We start from the raw sequence: 21,828 nt of genomic DNA, 5'->3' as shown, positions 1-21,828 counted from the left end.
TGAAACTTAATGTACCACTTCTACTGAGGTAGAACTGAATTCTTGCCCGGGGCGTTACCAAGTTAGTAGTGACTCATTGCACACAGAGATGACTGTCTTTTAAAAACATTGATGTTTTTTAGGAAAGCGTTAAGCTTTTCAGCTCACTTAACAACTCACTCTTAAACTATTCTGTTGAACAACTTCTGACCTTACAGCAATTTGGGACATCAGTCAATGGGCATTCCTATTAATTAGTGCTAAAGTCTTCTCGTGTTTGATCTTATCTCCAAATCTTGCCAGTGTTATTACCCAAGAAGGCTTTACAAAATGTGTTGACTTCATATTTGAATGGCAGAATTTAAGGCTTTTGCCAAATTTGAGGTAAATTATATAAAGTGGAAGAAGTTGTACCCCAGGTCAAGAGCTTATCTTCCAGTTTTGATACCTTCTTGGTGCTTTTTGTGGACTTACATGCCTGAAGGAAAAACACAATAGAAATTTCATACAGTTTGTGTTACGCCATTATAGTATAAATGAAATCACAGTGTAGGCATTACCAGGAAAAAAATATTTCAGCAACATTTTGTTCTTGTTCTTTGCTAATGACAAAATACCATGTTACTAGGCCTGGCCCCCTGTTAGATACGCATATTATACAGAAGTACAGTCCTTGTAGAACTGACTGTTTTTATATCTCTGTGTCTCTGGGTATTTTTCACACATAGGTGCATAGTGCTCAGTTCATGGAGTTTGCAGAGGTGGAAAACCATGATGACTTCCACACTCGTGACGATGGATATATTCACACACAGGACCAGAGAGGGGCTTACATCATGTATGATGTGGCTTTAGAGGACCTGAAGAAGCTTGAGAACCAGCTGCTGCTTGTGGCCAGTCAGTACATCGAGAAAGATAAAAGTAAGATAGCTACAGGTCCAAAACACTTGTGATAATTTGGTTTGCTGTTTTCAAGGTAGACTGATCATATGACTTCTTGAATATCTACAGGACCAAGTTCTGACTGGATGTTTAGGACCTTTCTTTATCTTCCTAGTTAGTTAAGTGATGAATGTTATATAAGGATCTAACTGAGCACATGGAATTACATGTCACATGTTGTTGATGTCAAAGCTGTGCACTTATTCAGGGTAATAGATATCAAAGTCATCCTGGAGGGGAAAATAACACAGAAGGGACATTTACTGATGTATTTAAGTGATATAATGAGCCAGCAAATCTTCAAGGCACAGAGCAAGTCAGCAAAGAAAAATGTTAATTGTTTCTGAATGTCTTTTAATTAATGTATTGGATTGCTTTTCTGCAAAACTAAATTTACCTTCAACCACTTTGAACTTTTCTCAGTTTGTAAAATGAAGCTGCAAAATAATTTGTTTGCAGACTTTTTTTTTCCTGTTGCTTTTTTCGTAGTCAGAACTGAGATGAGGCAGACTGGATTACAGATTTCTAAAAAGAGTGGCCATATTTCTAGAACAGTGAGGAGGAAGAAGCCAGAAACTGTAGAAAACTGGGGGAAGAGGGGGGACGAGGGCCATTAGAAAACAGTAAATAAATGACATGTACATCTATGATATTCAGAGAATTGCAGAAAATATTTCCTGAGTCACTGGAATAACATTCTATGGGATGGGATAATGTTTTTGGAGTTTTAGTATGATTCCCCAAAACTGAATGTGTGGGCATGCAATGCAGGTCATAGCCAAAGATTAAGAAGACCTAAACCCTTATTCCTTACAAACATGAATGCCTAACTGCCTGCTAGGACTTTTTTTGGAGTCCCTGAAGGACCTCAGTGTGGGCCTTCTCCTGGAGCATTTTTTTTTGTATGAGGAGAGTATGAGAGGGTTGGGACTGTTTGTCCTGGAGAAAGTTCAGGAAGGATCTTGTCAAGTGTATAAAAAACTGATGGGAAGGAATGAAGAAGAGGGAGCAAGACTCTTCTCAGTGGTGCCAAGAGACAGAACAAGAGGCAATGGGCACAAATTAAAAAAGCATTTTCTTGTGTTCAGATAGAATTTCATGCATTTTAATGTGAGGGTGGTCAAACACTACTATAGTTGCCAAGATAGGTTGTGAAATCTGTGGTGATACTCAAAACCCATCTGGACGCTGTCCTGGGTAACCTGCTCTAACTGACCTTGCTTGGGGCAGGGTGTGGGCTAGAGGATCCCAAGAGATCCCTTCCAACCTCAATTGTTCTGTGATTCTGTCATTACAGGAGAGAGACTACTGAACGAGGTAGGGTGCTCTGGTAGTCTGGTATAGCAGTTCCTATGCTTTCAGGTCACTTTGTTATCCTCTAGTAATGTACAATTCTAGTAATGTACAACCCATCCTAGCTTCTTAGGAAGCTAGGACCTCTTGTTATGGTCTCTTTCCTTCTTGTTATGGTCTTTTTCCGTGGGTAAACAAAGGAAGTACATGCTGAAGAAGCAAGGAACTCAGCTGCCACGGACACTAATGCTTGTAATGCTGACTTCTTCAGTAACCATGCACTTCAAATGGCTCTCTTGCAACTTTTGAAAGATAGGACTCTTAAAGTCTGGAACTGAGGAGTAGCTGGTGAAGCCTCTTCTATTCACCCCAAGACTAATTTTTAATTCTGCAAAACTCTAAACGCTTCAGATTCGCTCTGCTTGAATTATCTTTTTTTGTGTCAAAGTTGGGTATGATTTAGATTGTTTGGAAAAACAAGACACCAAAATCATTTTTCCTTCAGGATTTCGAATGCGGTGCTGATGCAGAAATATTTGTAGCAATCTTTTTACTTTCTTCTCAGTAATTTTTAAATTATGAAGACTGACTTATCTAATAGCAAACTGTCTGAAAAGAAAACTCTCCTCTGGGTCTGCACTCTGCACAAGCGTTGTGGTTCAATCCTGTCAGGCACCTTGGCCCTAAGCGGCCATTCACTCACTCTTCCCAGGTGGGATGGGCGTGAGAATTGAAGAGGTAAAAATGCCAGACCTCATGGTTTGAGACCAAGATGGTTCACTGCACACAAGCCCAGCAGAACAAGGTATCCACTCACTGCTTCCCAGCGGCAGTCAGGGGCTCAGCCCCCTCCAGGAGAGAAGGGGCTACTTGGGAAGACAAACACCATCACCCCAACGTCCTCCGTGCCTCCTCCTTTCCCCCAGCTGCTATTGCTGAGCACAGCACCACATGGTGTGGGACATCCCTTTGGGCGGCCTGGGCCAGCTGTTCTGGCTGTGTCCCCTCCCAGCTCCTGGGGCACCCCCAGCCTCCTCGCTGGCTGGGCAACACCAGGAGCAGGAGAGGCCTTGGCTCTGTGCGAGCACTGCTCTGCACCAGCTGGAACATCCCCGCGTTATCACCCCTGTTGTCATCACAAATCTGAAGCACAGAATAATATGAGCCTCTACAAAGAAAATTAACTCTGTCCCAGCCCAAACCATGGCACCTGGTATATCTCTTTGTAAAATTTATCTTTGATCAGTCTGTGCTGATTTTCTTTGATTTGAGAGTGAAGGGGAGGAGGAGATTATCCCAACATGATTTGATGCTGTGAAGAATTATGTATCTCTTTTATTTCCTCCAGTAGTTTTATTGTGCTTTCTCTGTCTTGTTCTCTGTTTCTTGATGTGGGTCTCTTTGAACTCCAGCCCTTGCCTTTACCTTGTTAAAAGATGATAGATGAGATGTGTTAAACCAAATGCCTGGTCCACTTGTTTGCCTCACAGAATACTCTGGGGCCCTCCAAAGCTTATGGGACTTGAAATCTTTTCCTCTTTTTCTGACCTTAGGTTCCTTGGCAAGCAAAAACCACAATCCCCGACTATAAATAAAAATAATTAACACGAGCCCTGGGACTTTAGGCATATGGAAATCCCTCTAATATTGGCATCTGCTTGTTTCCTACTTATGTTTTTTCTTAGGCAATGTAACTTGTGGGAAGTATGGTGGCAGCAAAATCCTTGGCTGGGCACATGCCTCTGTGGATCGATTTGCTGTGTTGCTTGACCTTTGGACCTGTGAAGCTGCTCTCTTGGAAAAAAAATGCCAGGTACAGAAGCTTTGCTTGGTTTGAAAACAGTGACTTGCAATCTTCAGGTTGTTTAAGGTTGCCTTTCAGCAGCATTTCCCATTGCAAATGCACATGGGTGCTAGGGCTGGTGACCATAGGTGGTGGTACAGGTTCCAGATATATCAGGATCTTGCTGTTAGCTGGGAGCACTTCTGCGAGGCCCTAGTGATATCACCCATCAGTGTAAGGGATGATTGGAAAAGAACAAGGCCATCTCCAGAGCCAAACTGCAGAATGTTCTGGGAGAACCAGGTTGAGCTCTGCAGAGCCTGGGCCACCAGGGAGTCTGAGATGCCATTTTTTTTCTGTGGTCCTGGCTGTCCCTGCTGCCTGGGACTGGTGCAGAGAATTTCTTATGGTTGTCATTAGAACTGTAATCGTCGTACCTTTGTGAAGCTCAGGTGGAAGAGACTCAGTCTGCAGTTGGCTAGGATCATCATTTGGGTTACCCTTTGTCAGAGGGAACCAGAGAGGTATTTTGCTTGTTACACCATAAAAAATAATCCTTTGTATATATGGTTGTAAATATCATAAATTTGTTTCTTCTTTGTTAGTTAACCCACTTGAGCACAAAATGACATGACTTTGTATAGTATAACATATTAAAAAAAAAAACACAAACAGTAGATACGCATATTAAGTGGTTTGTAGCTTTGCCATTCACTAGGGGTGCTGCATATTCTGCTTGCTTTCCCCTTCCACTCTCCGAGTCTAGTCACACATCTATATTTTGCCATGGGACGTCAGTGCATGTAGTGTTTCTGCCCAAAGATTACAGTCTTGAGATGAAGATTTGACAAGTTCAGAGCGACAGCCCCAGAGAAGCTTGGAAATATATTTCTATGTATGGGACTCACCAGACCCCAGGACAATACAGTGAGTGTCAGGAAGTGTGAAAGAGCAGATAGCCCACTTCAGAAGCAGGGAGAAATGGCACTACTTAAGGTCACCTTCACACTCTTGAAATGTTTTATTCTCAGCCCTGGAGTAGCACAGGGCAGTTCTCAAAATAGGAATGCCGGGGGGTGTTAGGGAATCTCCTGTGTACCATTGAAGTAGCTTTAAATAGAAAACCTTTTAAACTAAAATGGTTGTATATAGTGTAGGTACTCTATGAAAGTGGAAAAGGGACCTTAGTAGAGGGACTTCATATGGCAACTATATAAAATGCTATCTAATTGCCTACTTCACTAAGCTTCTGCTCTCATCCCAATAGACCTCACTTTCCATTGCTGTATGAAGTTACCTCAACAAATATACCTGTTATTTTTATCACAGGCCTTCTGTATAAAGATTTTTTTTTCTTCAGAAAAAGAAAGCAAACAAACAAACAAAAACCAAACAAACCAAACACAAAGCATCCCAGTAGTGAAGAATGAAACTCCTACACCAACAATGCACTAATACTCTTTCAAAAACATCAAAGAGCATATTCTGAAACTACTCTCACAGTCCAACTCTCTAGGCAGCGTTAGATGTACAGATGTGTTGTTCCTGGAGGTCTTTTGCTTTTAGCTCAAATGAAATAGAAATGTGTCTCCCTAGCTTTGTTCCCAGCTGGGACAGAATTCTTTCTGAGAGAGGAAACAATAGCCCTTTGTTCAGCAGCTGAGACAGCTTGCCTTTGCCAATATAAAACTTGTCTGTGGCCTATTGCTCAAGCTCTGTATTAGCTTCGTGCAGAGCAGTTCAGGTCAGACAGGTCTAAACCAGAGAACTTGACTGTTTCCATTGAAATCTTTATTCTTAGCTACTGAGTTACCTCTGAGATGTTTTGCATCTTCCTCTTCCACAGTCTTCTTGTCTCAGCATGGAAAGTAGCATGAGTGAGTTTCTACTTCTGTGTCAATGCAAAACAGCCCACTGTAGATCTTTTTATATTGATACAACCAATTTGCCCAGAAGCAACAGCAGCACAAGTTCATATTTTTAATCTCATAATTGCCACCAGCCAAGAAGTTGGCATATTTCTTTTTCTGTCCTAGGCTATAGGAATTTGTAATTATTATTATTTTATTTAAATTAAACTTTATAGCTGCTCTTGGTAGAGGAGCCTGAAGAGGGCATGTGTCTTTGTACATCTTTAATCACATCTAAAATTAATTTGGAGTTTCTCCAGAAACTGACAAGTAACTGTGACAGTCATTGCCACGTGAGATAACCGAGTCTTACGTGAAATCTGCTGGTTTCAGGGCAGGGGAAAATGGAGTTTTTCAAAGACATGAAACCAGTATGTATGCTTGACAAAAAAAAAAAAAAAAAGTGGGATAAGATCTGGAAAGAAGTAGGTGTTTTTTGAGTAGTATGTACGTTGCCGTGCTATTTTTCAAGGGGAAAAATATGTATAATAAAAATCTTCATGCTTCACTATGCTTCAGCATGTTAACTGCACAAGCTGTGGAAGAAATTTCTCCTTTGGGCAGGTGATTCTATTTTCTGTTCCTGATCCTTCTGACAAAGCACCCAGTAATATCCTGTGTCAAAAATAAGATGCCATGGCAGGTCACTGTTGGTTTGATACAGGTGGCAACCTCCATATTCAGAAATCCCTTGCCAAAAAAGAATGAATATTTGGGTGAATAAACAATTCTCAGTGTGTTTCTGAATATCTCTGCAGCTTTTAGATGTTTACTTTGAAGCTTACCAACATGCTTTGGACCCAGAAGAAAGATTTGCTTTGGCCCAAGCAATAATTGACATCATGCACAAACATCCGCGGTTTGATCTCAAGCTTGAATATTTTGTGAACACCTACAAAGACGAATGCATCTGTTTACAACTTCATCACCAGCTGCTGAGGGACATAGTAAACCAACAAGTAGGTTGAATTTATAGTACATCCATCCTGAGCAAGCAGGAGGTGAAATCCAGAACGGGAAACTTTGATTGTAGCTTGCACTGGTTTACAGTGTTAAGTTAGGTTGATAATAGTTTAACAATGAAGTCTATAGATGCTTTGTAAATGGAAGGCCTAAAATTCAAAAGTAAAATACTATTATTTCATCAATATCAGAAAGAGAGTGTTGGAAAGATTGCAGAGCTTCATAAAGCACATTAAAGCCACATCTGATATAAGTTGAGAAGGAAATAGGAGTTGAGAGGTGTGGAAGCTAAAAAAAAAAATCCATAGTTGCCCTGTAATGCAGTTGATAGGGATCTAGTCCTGTTTAAAGTCTCTTCTCTCACCCTAATAAAGACATACAAACGAAGCTTGTACTTCAAAGTGTAAAAAGCAGTATATTTCAGATAGCTGTGAATTCCTGCGCTAATAGAGCGCAACATTTCAAACCCTCAGATTTTTATTCTGGTTTAAAATCTGCCTTAGACTTCCTCTGTATCCTGGCACAAGGTATTTCTTTTCTCTGAACGTTGATCTCATAGGCTGCAAGTTCAGCAGTTTAATTAGCTATCCTTTGTAACACAACTTTTAGTCTACAGCTAGAAGTTTTGATATTAGTACAAGAAGCTACTGTTACACCTTTGTTGCCACGAATACTAACATATTGTTAGCAGTAAAAATGGAACATTGCCAGCATCATTGGAGCTCAAATGTTCTGAAGGAATATAAAAGATTTCAAAATAATTTTAGCAGAAATAATTCAGATGGAGTGGGTACATATATAAAAGACTCAAAATTATATATAGTAACAATCTCTCTCTATATACAACACATTTATTATATAATAATAATTTAAACAGATCGTGCTTAAGTAAAGAATGGTTGTTTTTACCCTGATTTCTATCTATGTTTTTGAATTTTCTTGGCTAATGTCACTTATGTTTGTTGCTGATTTTTAGATAGATGTTCAGAGGGATTATGTCAACAAGATTTGGCGGAAAGGTCAGAAAGGTGGTATCAGTGAATTTGGACTTCCTTATAATGTGATTGCTAAGCAACTTATCTCTCTTAACACTAGCCAGTGAGTAACTTTACAGTTTTATTTTTCTGTAGAGTAACTGTTCTAGTTTCTGTGACCGATGGCTTAAAAAAAAATAATAAAAAAATAAATCTGGGATCCAGCACCTGAAAAGTATGACTATTTGAAAAAATGGCAGTTTTAAGATAAATCAGGCAGTAGAGAAATGTCTCATGTTATTTAGTCTCATGCTATTTAGTATACCTTGGATGTGCCAGAAAAGCATTCAAAGGAGAAGAGTGACTCGTCCCATACCACCTTTGCTCTGCTCTAACTTGACAGTGAATTTGATTAATTCATCTTGAAATTAATATTCCTATGGGGACAGAATATTAAACAGTAACCATGAAAGTGAGTACTTAACCGTAGCCGCGCTTTAGACTGACTGTATCAGTACTCAGATGTGGCTCTTCAGCTTTCACTACCCTTTGGCCACAGTCTGATACCCTTTGTAGCCCAGCCATCTGGTTGGATATGTATGTACTGTATTTTCACACCTGTAAGCCACATATTACTTATACTATAAATCTGCACCATGTTTCCCATCCTGCAGCTGTGCAACATCGTGGGTGATGTGAAGAACTTCCTTAGCATCTAATACATACCTAGAAGCCAAGAGCCCCCTGCCCCTATTGCTCCCACTGCACACACTTTGATTTTGTGCTGGTTATCTGAGAGCTTATTTTCAAGTGCAGACACTTCTCATGGGTGGGCATAATGGGCATGAAAATGTGGTTAATAAAGCAGGGCTGCTAACAAAAGATAATTTCAAACATTTTATTTTCATTAGCAATCGAGACTATTTAGATGTATTCCAATGTAATTATGTTTACTAAGGCTTCAGTTCTATTTTCAGATTTGATGATTGATTTCTGTACAGCTAAAGCCATTGCAATTTATTCTCGCAAATTAAGCAATTGCAAGGTTTCCTTATGTATGCAACTTCTAAAAGCCTTATTTGAAAGCTGTTTATTCTTTATTTTTGTTGTTTTTAAGTCCTACTTTGAAGAACATTTATTTGCTGGAGTTTCACCCTTCTCTTGGTCTGGTGTGCTTGATCCCCAAAGTTCTTGAGTATATCTACCAGGAATACTACAGCATGTGTAGACCCAAAACAGCCAGTAAAGCGATTGATTTAGAAAAACAACTACTTCAGCTAGCACTTCATGAGTGGCTGACTATGGAAAAACCACAATCTTTCTACAGCTCTCAGATTCAAGAAGATGTAAGTTCCACTTTTGCTTGTGTTAGTAATGACTGTTTACAGCCAAATGCCCAGGACTGTGATCCTGCTTAGTTCAATTATGTTTGTTGGTTAAGTTATGTTTGCTGTTTAGTTTTAGTAATAATAATAAATTATTATTTATAATTTAATAATAATAATAATTAATCAATTCAGTTACTTTCCCAAGCTTGGTGAAGATCCATTCCATCTACCTTAAAAGTAAGATTTTTTTTTTTTCTGTAAATGAACACAAATGTTGAACTCTTGATCTCACACCAGTACAAAATGGGAACAATCAGCTTAGGGACTAGCAGAACACCACAGTTTAAATGATTATGAGATCACAGTAAGTCTCAAAATTTTGTATGTGTTTGTCTACAGTCCTTCAACAACAACAGCAAAAAAGACTGGACATTAAAGCAAATATTGTTATAGCTGAAGCTGGTTATTACTATAATGTGCACCATTTCCTGGTGTAGGACTCTGAATTTCTTTGGTTATAATTTTGATAAATACTAATTATTTTGAATGAAATTATTGATGCTAGATGTCTTTATTGCGTTGATTTAAAAAATATATTTTTTAGCCAGCTTAATTGATGCTTGAGAGCCAGAAATGGAAAATAAATGGTTTTGTCTCTTTTCTCTACATGTTCAGAGTACAGCTGTGCTTTGGAGCATTGTTAAAGTTTGGAAAGGCTCAATAGGTAGTGATGTGCTGTATTTTCATTGCTGCCAAGATTGGCCATCATAAACTAAAGGAAGATATGCAATTGCACCATGTTTGTTAGGGAGGAAATATGTTCCCGTGTTCCCTGTTTTTTCTATAACGTGAAGCAAATCAGGATTTTCCACTTATTGCGGTAACATCTCTGGACTAAGCTTTGACTATGCTTGATTATGGTCTGAGCACTGAAAGTGGGCTTGAGGAGCTGCAAAATTTCACTGTCATCCATATTGCCTGCAGTGGAGGCAGTGGTGGGTAAGAAAACTCAGAAACCATTGCAAGGCAAAAGGGCACAGCCACCTCAGGTACTCCCCTCCCTGCCCTAGAGTGAATCCCGAAAATTACTTAGCCAGCATCCCTCTGATGCCAATAAAATCCACTGGCAGTGTTCCACTCTTCTTGCACACTGCAGATGACAAATGATTCTTTGCTTTTTTAATTTTAAATAAGTCAGTGGCAGAGATCTGTACATGGATCTTAGAGCTGTCACCCTGCTGTTGCCAAGGGGAAAAGGGAAATTTCTTTCCCATTCTTTTTCCTCCAAGAGAAGCTAAGAATGAGACAAATGCATGCAAGAAGGCAATGTTTAGAAGATAGTAAGGCTGTTAAAGTCATGCATTTAAATTTTAGGAAATTTGCCTTTGCCAGTGCAGATTTAATTTGGTTTGCTTTTGCATAGACATGATGATGCAGTCTTTACATGATCACTTTTTTTTTTGTATGACTCTGTATGCCATAATCAACATTTCTCACCTTCCTGGGCTGCTCCATTTATGACCGTAGTCCTCATTCTTCCATGTTTTTCCAACCCTTCACTAATGAAGTTTTTCCAAGATCCAGGTTTTATTCCCCGTATGACTTCCTAAACATCCTTCAGCTTTGTAATAAACAAATTACCCAGGGCTGAGGTACAGATGCTGCCAGCCCGGGAACAGGTACTTTTAAAAGAGAGGCCTTATAAAAAAGAAAAGTGAATTCTGGAACTACACAACCAAATGATCCATAGGAAGCTGGGAGATGTTTCTCTTACCTCAAGCCAGGATCTTATATATGAGATTATATTATTCATTTCCTTGAGATAAATGTCCAATATGTCTTATATTATTTCCTTGAGATAAATGTCCAATTCACAAGCACACCATATGATAGACATGGTCTATTCTAGTGCTTCACCAGCATCACCATTAGCAAGTTCTCCTTAACGTCTAGCACAGATTTGCCTTGCTGTGATCTAAGCTTATTTGTGCTTCTCTTGTCCCCTTTGGAACTAGGGATCCTGCTATTCTCTTTGTAGTAATTCTGTGGAGAAGCACATGAAGATAGGCTGTTGTGTCACACCCATCCATAGTCACAGAATTACAAAAGCACTTTGTAAAGTGCTGGGAAAGAGGGACAAAATAAAGTTGCACAACTTCTGACTCTTAACTTTGGGGTGTTGCCTTTTCAATTTTTTTCGATGTAGCTGTGAAGGTTTTAGCAAACAGCAGGTGTTGAAATCTAGACTTGGTTACTAATAACAGCGTGCTTGGGTTCAGACTTCCTCATGTTCTGTGATTCACTCATCACAAGCAGCAAAGCATGAAGCCATTCAGTTATAATAGCAGCCACGTCTGCCTGTGACATGAGCAGCGTGGCACAGTTGTACAAGCTGTGGCAGATAGAGATGAAGAGCGTTTTTTCCTACACACAGAGCCAGGAGCTGTTCCTGCTGACAATGCCACAGCACAACAGCTAATGGGCCATTAGCTTCTGTCCAACTCCATGTTACCTAGCTGCAGCTTTTTAGCATTTTCCTTTCCTGGGATTTCTGCTCTTTTGGGGGCTTCCGCCATTCCAACAGACGAGGATTCCAGCTCTGCTGAGTTGGCTGACCTTATGAATTTACCGTCCCTGTTTTGGGAACATCATACCTACAGTGGCACGTGTGTTGGGATCTGCACAGTCTTTATAGGAGGAATAGCCTCAGCTAGTAATGTGAATCAAGTTACAGAGCCCCTTCTCTAGAAGGATACATACATCTGAAAGCCTTCATAATTTTAATAACAACAGGAATAATAAAAGGCAAATACCTTGTGTTCCAGTAAATGGACTTTATTAAGTCCTTTGTGTAAACTCAGGATTATAGATTCAGTGTCTCTACCTTGGAAGCAAGTGGAAAACACTCCAGTATATTTTTAAAGGTCAGAAAAGGTCAGGGTGGACCCAGTCCTGACCTTGCATGTATTGCAAGTAAGAAGCAACTTCAGTCATTAAGAAAAACAAAAAAGAGATCAGTATTTAAGAACCTTTGTCATCTACATGTAAATGATGGCTGTTTTTCCTTCTCTTGCAGTTATTTGCAGAGGTACTGATAGAGGACCCCATGCTGGTGCGAGAGATTGCTTCATCACTGTTAGAGAAGGGAGCAGATGAAGAAAGAATGGAAGGCAGAGGAAGGCAGTTCTTGATGCTGGATTCCTTCTCCACACTCCTGGAGCTTGTCACGCTCCGCCATCGCTTGATAGAGGTGGCAACAGAGAGTGCACAGTTAGCCAGGTGAGTGGATTAGTAGTGCCTGTTTCTCTATGATGACCTAAGAGAGATGTGGTTTGTAGGAAACAGTAACATTTTAAAAATTGGACAGCTACTATAGCTGGGAAAAATCAGAGGGAGAGGGAGCATTTCCGTTTTTGTTGTGGGAGATACATTTACTTGTCATATGGAAATGGGGTTACAGAGGTTTGCTATATTCAGAAGTTGAGAAACAGATCAGAGGCCATTTTTGAGGCTGCTCCTCCAAGCTTAACAGAACAGATCCTTTGCCCAGTGAAAATGGGAATCCTGTGATCCTACTGAAATTTTATCGAAAGGAAAAGAAGGAGGAATTCACTGATCAAATGAACGTGAAGATGCAGATGATTATTTTAACTGCCTTCTTATGAAAAAATATTGCAATATAACAAAAGACACACAAGAAGCACAAACATTTTTTTCACTACCAGGAAGAGAAAAGCATAAAAATTGTCCTGGATTACTGATCCTTGTGAACATAATAAAATAATCTACACAAAGGAAGTCAGTGTCCTGCATTTAGGAAATTATCACATTAGCTGGAGATGACGACAATTTGTACAGGAAGACAAAGAAGATAAGGACTGAGCTAATGGGGAGACCACAAAGGATAGTATTTAGGATTGTATAGGACTTGGGGACGCAGGTTGTTGCTGAAGTTCAACTTGCTCAACTCCATATTACCTGATGTTTTTAGGAATGAGCTCAGTAGAAAGCAGAAGAGTGTGTTATTAAAATTAGGGCATTATAATGCTGGAAGATTAAAAAAAAAAAAAGATATGGAAAATAAATGGAATATCTTACACAAACATGGTTCTAAGGACTGGGGTAGTAGGAATAAGATAACCTTAAGCTTTTTGTTATTAATGTTTATGTGTAATATTAGGAAAGGAAGCTCTTGTATGAGCTTTGAGCTTATTATTTGGAAGCAGCGGAGGAGGAGGAAGAACTGTATGTCTGGCTTTTGGATGACTGAATTACCAACATTTTGCAACCATGGAAGGGGGAGGAAGTCATGATATCTTACTGTGAATCAGGCAGTGAGTTTTGTTTCCCATAGAGATATGAGAATTGATGCTTTGTAAGTGATTCTGGTGAGGTCTCACCTAGATTATTAAGTATAGCTTGGAGATTTGTGTTCAGGAAAGATAAATTCAGATTCAAATGGGAGCAGAGATGATCTAATAGGATGATGAGGGGAAATAGAGAATGCATTTTACAGAAGCAAATGAAATATCTTGGCTTGTTTGTCCTAGCAAAAATGAAGGCTGAGAGAAGATATGAGCGTTCCCTATAAATACATCAGGAAGATAAGCACTGGGAATGGAGAGCAGTTATTTAAGCTAACGGCCAATTTTGGCAGCAGAACAAATGGATCTAATCACTGTGAATAAATTTAAGCTGGAAATTAAATGGAAATTTCTAAAAATCAGACAACAAAGTTCTGTAACAAAAAGAGTGGAGGGTAGAAAACTAACACAGTTTTAAATGTGGCTTAATTCTTTCATGAAAAGGATTTGGGGGACGTGATTGCTTGCAATAGCAAAGTTGTGTGTATTAGGTAGATGACACTCCAGTTTTATTTTCCCCTTGTCTCAACTCTTTTTCAAGCTTTCTTCTGGAAAATTTACGCTCCATATCAAAAAGTCAGAACTGATTGTTTTCAGCAGCAGAAAACCTAGACATATCTTTAAGATATGTGAACTATGACAATGCAAACTTTGTTTGATGGAAAACCTAATTTTCTGTCACAACTCTTCTCCATTAAAATAAAACATTCTTGAACAGCTGTAATTTGCTATCTGGAACTTTCTTAGGCAAACTAACAAACAAGTTCATTTACTTCAATCCAAGTAAGTCCATGAAGCAAGAAGATGTCTTTTCTTGGTGATTTGTGTTTCTTGTTTGAATTATCAGATTTCTAATAAAATACAGATTTTAATTAAACTTACTCCTCTGGTTGAGTTATCTTTGTATTCCAATACTCATGCATGCATACACATTTTTTTCTGGTAATTACTATGGGGTAAGTTTAGACTGCAACTTTCCATTTAGTTGAAAAATCAGTATCAATTCACCTTTTTTCATGAAACCAGTAGGAACTCAGTATTTTAAAAGCCCTATCTTCTTGTCATTTTTCATTGATATTTGTCAACTGATGCAAAAATTATCCAGAGGAGACAGATGAGCTGACCGGGTGGTTACATGGCTGCCTTTGTTTTGGGGTCAGGTCTAAGAGGACATACTCACCAGAGATGACATACCTAGAAATCCCTGAAAAGCAATAGTAAATTGTCATTTTTTTCTGGTAAAGGACGTTAATTCAGTGACAAAAAGTAAGACTTCATGATAAGGCCATTAAAGCAAAACGTTATCTTCATTTAATAGATGGTTAGGTCAGTCTGAATGCCAGTGTAAACATACATGGTTTATTCAGGGTGACGTTTTGAGGGGCTATTTTTACATCCTCACCTCATATGATGAAGTTCACTGTTCATTATAGTATGAACTGTTAGACACTCAGATTCAGACTGAAACATCAGAAAGGCTAGTATTTTTTTTCCTCTTGCTATGCAGAGTAACATGAAATAAGTGCACCTACATTTATGGATTCCTCTGGAGAATTCCATTACCACATCTTCTTTCAGACTTTTGGGTGATCTGCAAGAATTACTCCTATTATTTGTCTGTCTGTCCATTCCTGGAGCGGAAGCTCAAAAGTATACATTTACATTGTATGAACCGTTCATGATAGCCCTTCTTGCTTTGTTCTTCAGTGTTCCTCAGCTCCTCAATCCAGATGGTAGTTCCTTCTATGATCTGATGAAAAAGGACGTGCTTTGGTAGAATAGTAAAACTAGATAGTGCAGATTTAGTCTGAATTTTGCTTCTCTCTGGTTTTGTTTGACACATTCACCTTTTGGACACCTTTTGGACACCTTTTCTTTTGCTTTACCTTTTTTTTTCTTTGCTCAGTACCACTAAGCTTATCTGTGTGTTGACGTCTGTGCTGTATAAGCTGTTAATGTGTTTGTACTGGTTAACTATAAGAGCAGCATTTGCAGTCATTACACAGGGCTCTGTTTTAAGACCTTGGAGTTGATTTTGGATGTGCTCCATGTGATTATTGAGTGATGTGCATGGTGTCTTTCATAAATTTTGTCTCCTGCCCTTTTCTTTCTCTAACTTTGCAGGCAGGGAATGCTACCTTTAAAGCAGCAACTTTAAAGAACTTTAAAGTTCTTTAAAGAACTGAGAACTATGACTTCTAGGCTCCATTTATGTCTTTATCACATTCTCACAACATAGCTTCTCAGTGACCTGATTTATTGATTGGCAATACACCTGTCTTAGGTGCTAGGAGGAAGAAGGAATAATTTTATTCCTTTGCAGTCTGTATTAAAAAGCACATTTCTAATTAGGCCATCTTCTTGTATTACATGAAAAGAATGATCACAGATCAGTGTTTCTGTGGTCTTGCATCTGAAGGAATACAGTGATGAATCCTTAGGGAGGAAATATAAACTGTGTCCACCTTCTGGTGCTTTAGAGATTTTCTGAGCTAATAGTTACATCTAGACCATGTGTTTATGCCTGCTGATGCACTGCCCTGATCATTTGTCATACTGGGGAGGTTGTGTTGGGGTTTTGTCATACTGGGGCCTTTTAGAATAAAACTTTCTTAAGTTATGAAGTCAGTGTTTTCATAGTAATACTGTGTCTGGGCTCTGCTTGGCTATTGAAACCTCTTCTTTTACAGTCAGTCCTCCTCCCAGTTCCTTGTCTAAAATTATATTCTTCTTTGTAGACTCTCAGCTTACTGTTTATAAGTCCTGTCTGTATCAATAGAATGGTAAATGCTAAGCAAACATCAGCTATCTGGATAAAGCACTTGTTCACTTCATATCTACCGTGCTACTTCAGATGACAAGAAATGTTTGAAGTTGAATGCTGATGTTATGTTGAAATGAACCTGCTGGATGTAAATTTCTTGGTGAGCATTACTTACAGCGGAGAGAAAGTTAATTTTTCAAATACATCCACATGTTTTTGTTTCTAGGTTATATAAGGCTTTTGCAATGGAAACAGGTTTTGGGGAGTTCCATTTGTATCTGAGGCCAGCACACTTTGAATCTGCAGTTCACAAGGAGAAAGCAGACCATCTCCCACCAATATTCATTACCTCTCTCTTGGAAGATGACAGCTGTGTTGACAGGTAGACTGAACTTTTTTTGTGTGTTTCTGAAGACACAGTCTCTTTAGGTTGGATGCGCCCAAGTCTTCAAACTGCTTAGGCTCAAATATAGGCCACAAAAACTTCAGTGATTAAGATATATAAAATTATTCACGTGGAAAATGTAAAATGGTACATGATTAGTTTCCTTTTCCTATACAGCCTGAGATAGAATAATTCAAACTTAAGACATTGAACAGTGAAAGTGAGGAGACACAGAATTTGTGTGGAAAAGTGACAGTTTTGGAACTAAAATGCGTTCTCTTTTAAAGCGAGAGATGCCCTACAATGCTTAGATAGATGCTATTCTGAAAATGGCTGCCACGAAACCTGAATGTAGCAAACCAGAATCTCAAGAACTGTAATGAGTAAACTCATAATTCTGAGCACGGAGAAAGCTTATTCTCCTAGAGTTATACTGCATTTTATGAAGTGACAACTTTGATCTTTGTTTTGCACTCAGTGACTACAAATAGATCCAATCTCTGCACTAGGAAAATACAATCTATCATCATCCCTCTTCCTCTGGGAAAAGTGACTGGAACAAGTAGATTTTGCGTTTGCTTTGATTTACTTTTTAAAGAATTGGTACATACGTTTGTATATACACACACTGGTTTGTGTGTATTTTAGACCAAGCTTTAGGAGGAAGAAAGGAAAAAACCTGTGAATTTTCTTACAACATTTAGGAAGGGCATTCCTGTTATTCCCTATTGCTATCAAAGGCAATAGGGCTCTCTTCCTTCCTGTGTGTATACCACTTGCAGTCATGTGCTGTTCCTCATATCCCATTCACTTGTGTACGCTCTTGCCATCTGCAAAAATCAGGATGTTCCAAAAATTTTTTAGCAGTTGCAATCAACTTGGAAGAAAATTTCAGCTGCAAGTTGAATCATGGCCAGTGATGAACATCAAAATACAGGAGACAGGAGGGCAGTGAAAAAAGAAATAAATTAAAACATGTTAGGCCAATTATTCTGCTATATACTGCTGGCCAATACAAGGCCAGCAAGACATCATCAAACTGAACAAGCAGATTTTTCAGTGGTTTGGACCAAGCTCATCCAGGAAGAGCTAGTGAATCGTTGTAAATTTAAACACAAAACTTCATGAGTGATATTATTCTTCTTAGGAAAATATTTCTGAAAACTCAAGCAGCATTCTAAGATCTCCAATTTAGGAACTAAATTGTCCTTTCATCCTCAGTTTGGCTTCAATCTGCGTTATAAATTGTGTTTATAGATAATTTTATTTCTGTTGCAGATATATCCCATCTAGCTTACCACTAAGCATTCAAGAAATCGACAGTCATATTGGAAAGTTTAGTTTTCGTACAAGAGATGCTGTTATGCAGGTGAATGATTAAATTTTCAGAATAAGTGAAGAATGTGTATTATTATTATTTATTTGCTGGGGTGTGTAAGGGCCTCAACTATATGTTTGCTAGACAATACAGACTTCTCTACACTTTGAGTGATAATATGATTTAGTCTACTGTTTTGTAATTAGCTTTATAAAATTACACTGAAAATGTGGTTGTTCAGATTGTGGCCTAATTCAGATATCCTTACTGGGATTAAACTTGTTAAGTCAGCAAGATTTTGTCTGAGGAACTTCATTAAATAAAGCACGATGCATGCATGTGGCTGTGTGCGTGCATAGTAATAACACTGGGTGCAGAGAGTTCTGTAAAGGAAGAAAATGACCGTAGTCTTCAGTGCCATTTTCCATACTAAGTCCTTTCCTCTGTTGTATGAGTGTATAAAAGCAGTATTGCACAGTGCCAAGCCATGGAGGTTTCTTCTTTAAAGCTGTTCTTAAAGTCTCCTTCTTGCCATCAACTCACTCATGACTTGTACTCTACAGCAGGGTGGCATGCAGTAAAAAATTTGTCAAGGAAAAACAAATATATTTTCTTTGGTATCTACTCCGTTCCCAGCCTGTTTGCACTTTGCTGCATGCTCTGGTAACATCATGCTCTGCAGAGTAGAGCTGAGAATAAAGCCCACTAAATACAAGTGAACTTGATCTCTACGTGTTTTCTTGATCTCTACATTTATTCATGTTTCAATGATAACAACATCTACAGCTATAGCAGAACGTTCCCTTACCCTTTCTTTCACTAAATTAATATGCTGAAGTAGTATAAGACAAAGAGTGATATCTGTAATGCAAAACACCTTCAAAACAGCCAAGGCAATGCCTAGTAAATGGCTAATGCATAAAATGCCTAATGCTTTGTTGTTTTCTCTCTCCTTAGCTCTTGTGTCCATCTGGAATAAAGAACATGCAACTTATCCTTGCCTGCCAGGTCATTCAGAAAAATGCTCTTTTGGCAGCTGTTCAGCAAGCCTCATTTTGTTACCTGCTCCAGTCTGTCCATACCCTGAACATAAAGGTTAGCATCACCTTTCTCCTCACATTGCACTAGTAATGGGTTTTGTCAGACTTAGCCCAAAGAGGGCATCTGTTAATTCTGCTTGTAATTGATTGGATGTTGGTCCTGTGCAACACTTGGAACAGCATCACTGATGACTGCAGGAACTGCAGGGATTGTGTATTAGCATATGACATAAAAATAAATAGTGTCACAGCGGTGATTTATTTAAAGTTTATTAGTTGGGTAAGTGATGAGGCATAGCTAAAAATATACCTCAAGGTAGGGCTGAAAGAGATTGGAGATGAATTTGATTCAAAAGGCACTGATGAAATTTTATAGCCTGTAGTATGCAGGAAGGCTAGCAATCACAACCTGACCTTGAAATATGTAGTCTTCTGGGATGGCGATACCATCAGCTCCTGCTGCTTTAATTTCTTCTGTCTTCTGAAAACAGAAATAATGGTCAACACTCTTTCCTATGGGAAATATTCATGCCAGTGGGAGCTGAGCAAGCAAAGCAAAATGGCCAGGGATTGAACTCTCCTTGCCTTTTCCATGGGGAAGGAGGGATCCCCAATTTAGCTGTGTGCTGAATTTGCAACATTATACCCTTGAGATCTCTGTTCTTTTGTCAAATGTATTTAAAATTAGGCAGACGGTTCAAAAGTTGTTGGAGATGGTTTGAACCAGCTAAAGAAACAAGGCTAAAATATTTCCTACGTGACTTCAGTTTCTTACTAAGTTTAAAAAGGACAAATACGCTTCATCATGGCTCCCAGTTGTCTCATTTTAGGTTATTCAGAGCAGTGTGGGGAGGGGGGGGGGAAGACATCCTCTGCTGCTGTGACTTGCAAGCTCCTGAGCATGAAATGCCATTCCTAGAGCAAAACGTAGTATATAGTTTCTATATACTTCCTTTCCTTACATGTAAGGGAGCTGATAGGGCCAACACTCACCCCAAAGGTTGTAAGCTTCATCAGAACAAACCTGTTTCACAGCTGCCTGGCTTCTCTCCTGCCCTAACATAAAGTGGGACAGTGATTTGGCACTGTGCAGCTGAGTTGAGGCTCCCAGGGCTCACTGGACCAGCAAGTACCAGAGAGGCCATGGTTTCATTTGTCCCTGGTCTCCTTTCCCTCACTATGACAAGTCTGAGACTTCCTGGCTAATTTCTAGCCAGATGCTGTGGCACTGAAATTCACTGTGGAAATGAACAGTTCCAACCTTGGTTTCTTTCCCAAATCATTCTTCTGCACTGCCACACAAACTGCTGGCGTTGTGTGTCTCTGCTGATAACTATGAGTAGCCTTACTCTGGCAATAGCTCATCGTCCTTCCCTGTGGTGAAAAGGATTGATCTTCCAAGCATTTGGAGCTCTTTTCCTGTCTAAATGGTGAATGACTTATTTTCCATAGGATGCAATTTTTGTTTTCAGATGTCTGTCCTCCTCTGTAAATCATTTAACAGCTGCCTCATCCATTCTGGATCAGTCTTTGCTGATTTACAGTTAATGGTTATTAGCTAGGCAATCAAACTCACACAGAACAATTAATATGACCAACAGAGGCAATGATAAGGAGCTCATACATCTGTTATGCCAGATTAACAAGTAAAACTGGAAAAAATACCCTCCTTGCATAGGAAAGAGAGATGGTTGGATATAATATTATCAAGATGTCACAGGCTGTCTGCACTGAGGGATCCCCCAGTGCTGTGGGTGGTATGTGTGCTTTGGCCATGCCCAGGAACAGGCCAAGGCCCCTGGCATATCCTAGGGTCCACGTGAAACATCTCCCTCATCTAGATGGTTGAGAGCCAAGACCTGCAGGCTGTGCCATGAAAGGCACAGAGTTAACCAGCCCAACCTCACAGTGCAGTAAGACTTCACTCGGGCCAGCCTGTTCACTACTGGTTTCATAGTCTAAAGACATTTAGAACAGCAAATTTCCATATATTCATAACTTCTGTGTCCAACATACGAAGGCTTTCCCATACTGACATTCTTATAGGCAGAGGTATTTCTCAAGAATGATGTCCTCTTGTCAGAAATGACACTGCTTGTGTTTGCCCATTCACTTCTAAGGCAGTTACAGACCACATTTTTATACTAGTTGTATATTCCCTGTGCTCAGCCAAAGCAGGAAGAATTATTCTCTTATTCTCTGGGTAAAAGTTCCATTTTCTACTACAGCAGAGCAGAGGTGTTCTTGGGCAGACCCATATGAAGGCTGGCACTAAACCAAGTCAGGTTTGTACTTAGAAGAAGGAACTCAATAAACTCTCAAAACATGGCTTTTTTTTTTTTTTCTCCATTTTGGTCTCTCCCTTTCCCACTCAATTCAAAAGACAATAGTTCTCCTTGACTTGCAAGGGAATTAGTGCCCTTTCTAGCTCACTGCCAACTAATGGGGAAAACCAAAGAAAGCTGGACTGCAAAGTGCCTGTGCCACTTTTGAAATAAGGAGTGGTAGTTTTCTAAGTTCTTAAAGTCTTCCTTCTTGAAAATTAGGAATTGTTTTTTGCATAAATATGCAGAATTTTCTGAGTTTCCATCATACCAGGTTCCATTGGGACTGTTCATAGGGAGGCAAAATCATTTTCCAGACAAGTGGTCTGGATATGCAATTATTTGTACATAGTTGAAAAAGCGAGTATTTTGGAATATTCATATTTTATTTGTAGCTGATTGAATGTCGAGAATGTTGTCTGATTTATAAATTGGGTGCTGCCTCTGACTCCACTGCTTCT

At 39.2% G+C, this 21,828-nt stretch overlaps 1 protein-coding gene across 3 annotated transcripts in view; it reads left to right on the top strand.

The window, feature by feature from the left end:
- Positions 1-21,828, top strand: part of LOC137854400 (uncharacterized) — an 88,098-nt gene that overhangs the window by 24,007 nt on the left and 42,263 nt on the right. For all 3 annotated transcript variants that reach the window (XR_011095141.1, XM_068677734.1, XM_068677735.1), the window contains exons 14-22: positions 708-900; positions 3,900-4,027; positions 6,666-6,866; positions 7,847-7,968; positions 8,962-9,190; positions 12,249-12,451; positions 16,527-16,682; positions 17,964-18,054; positions 18,961-19,098. Coding sequence is in view for 2 of the 3 variants with exons in the window: in XM_068677734.1 (XP_068533835.1) it covers positions 708-900; positions 3,900-4,027; positions 6,666-6,866; positions 7,847-7,968; positions 8,962-9,190; positions 12,249-12,451; positions 16,527-16,682; positions 17,964-18,054; positions 18,961-19,098 (1,461 nt within the window). In the remaining variant the exon portion in view is untranslated. The remainder of the gene's footprint in view (positions 1-707; positions 901-3,899; positions 4,028-6,665; positions 6,867-7,846; positions 7,969-8,961; positions 9,191-12,248; positions 12,452-16,526; positions 16,683-17,963; positions 18,055-18,960; positions 19,099-21,828) is intronic.

The sequence above is a fragment of the Anas acuta genome, chromosome 3, assembly GCF_963932015.1.
Source record: "Anas acuta chromosome 3, bAnaAcu1.1, whole genome shotgun sequence".
In the NCBI taxonomy this organism is placed as follows: domain Eukaryota; kingdom Metazoa; phylum Chordata; class Aves; order Anseriformes; family Anatidae; genus Anas; species Anas acuta.
This window is presented reverse-complemented; position numbering and strand designations above follow the sequence as displayed.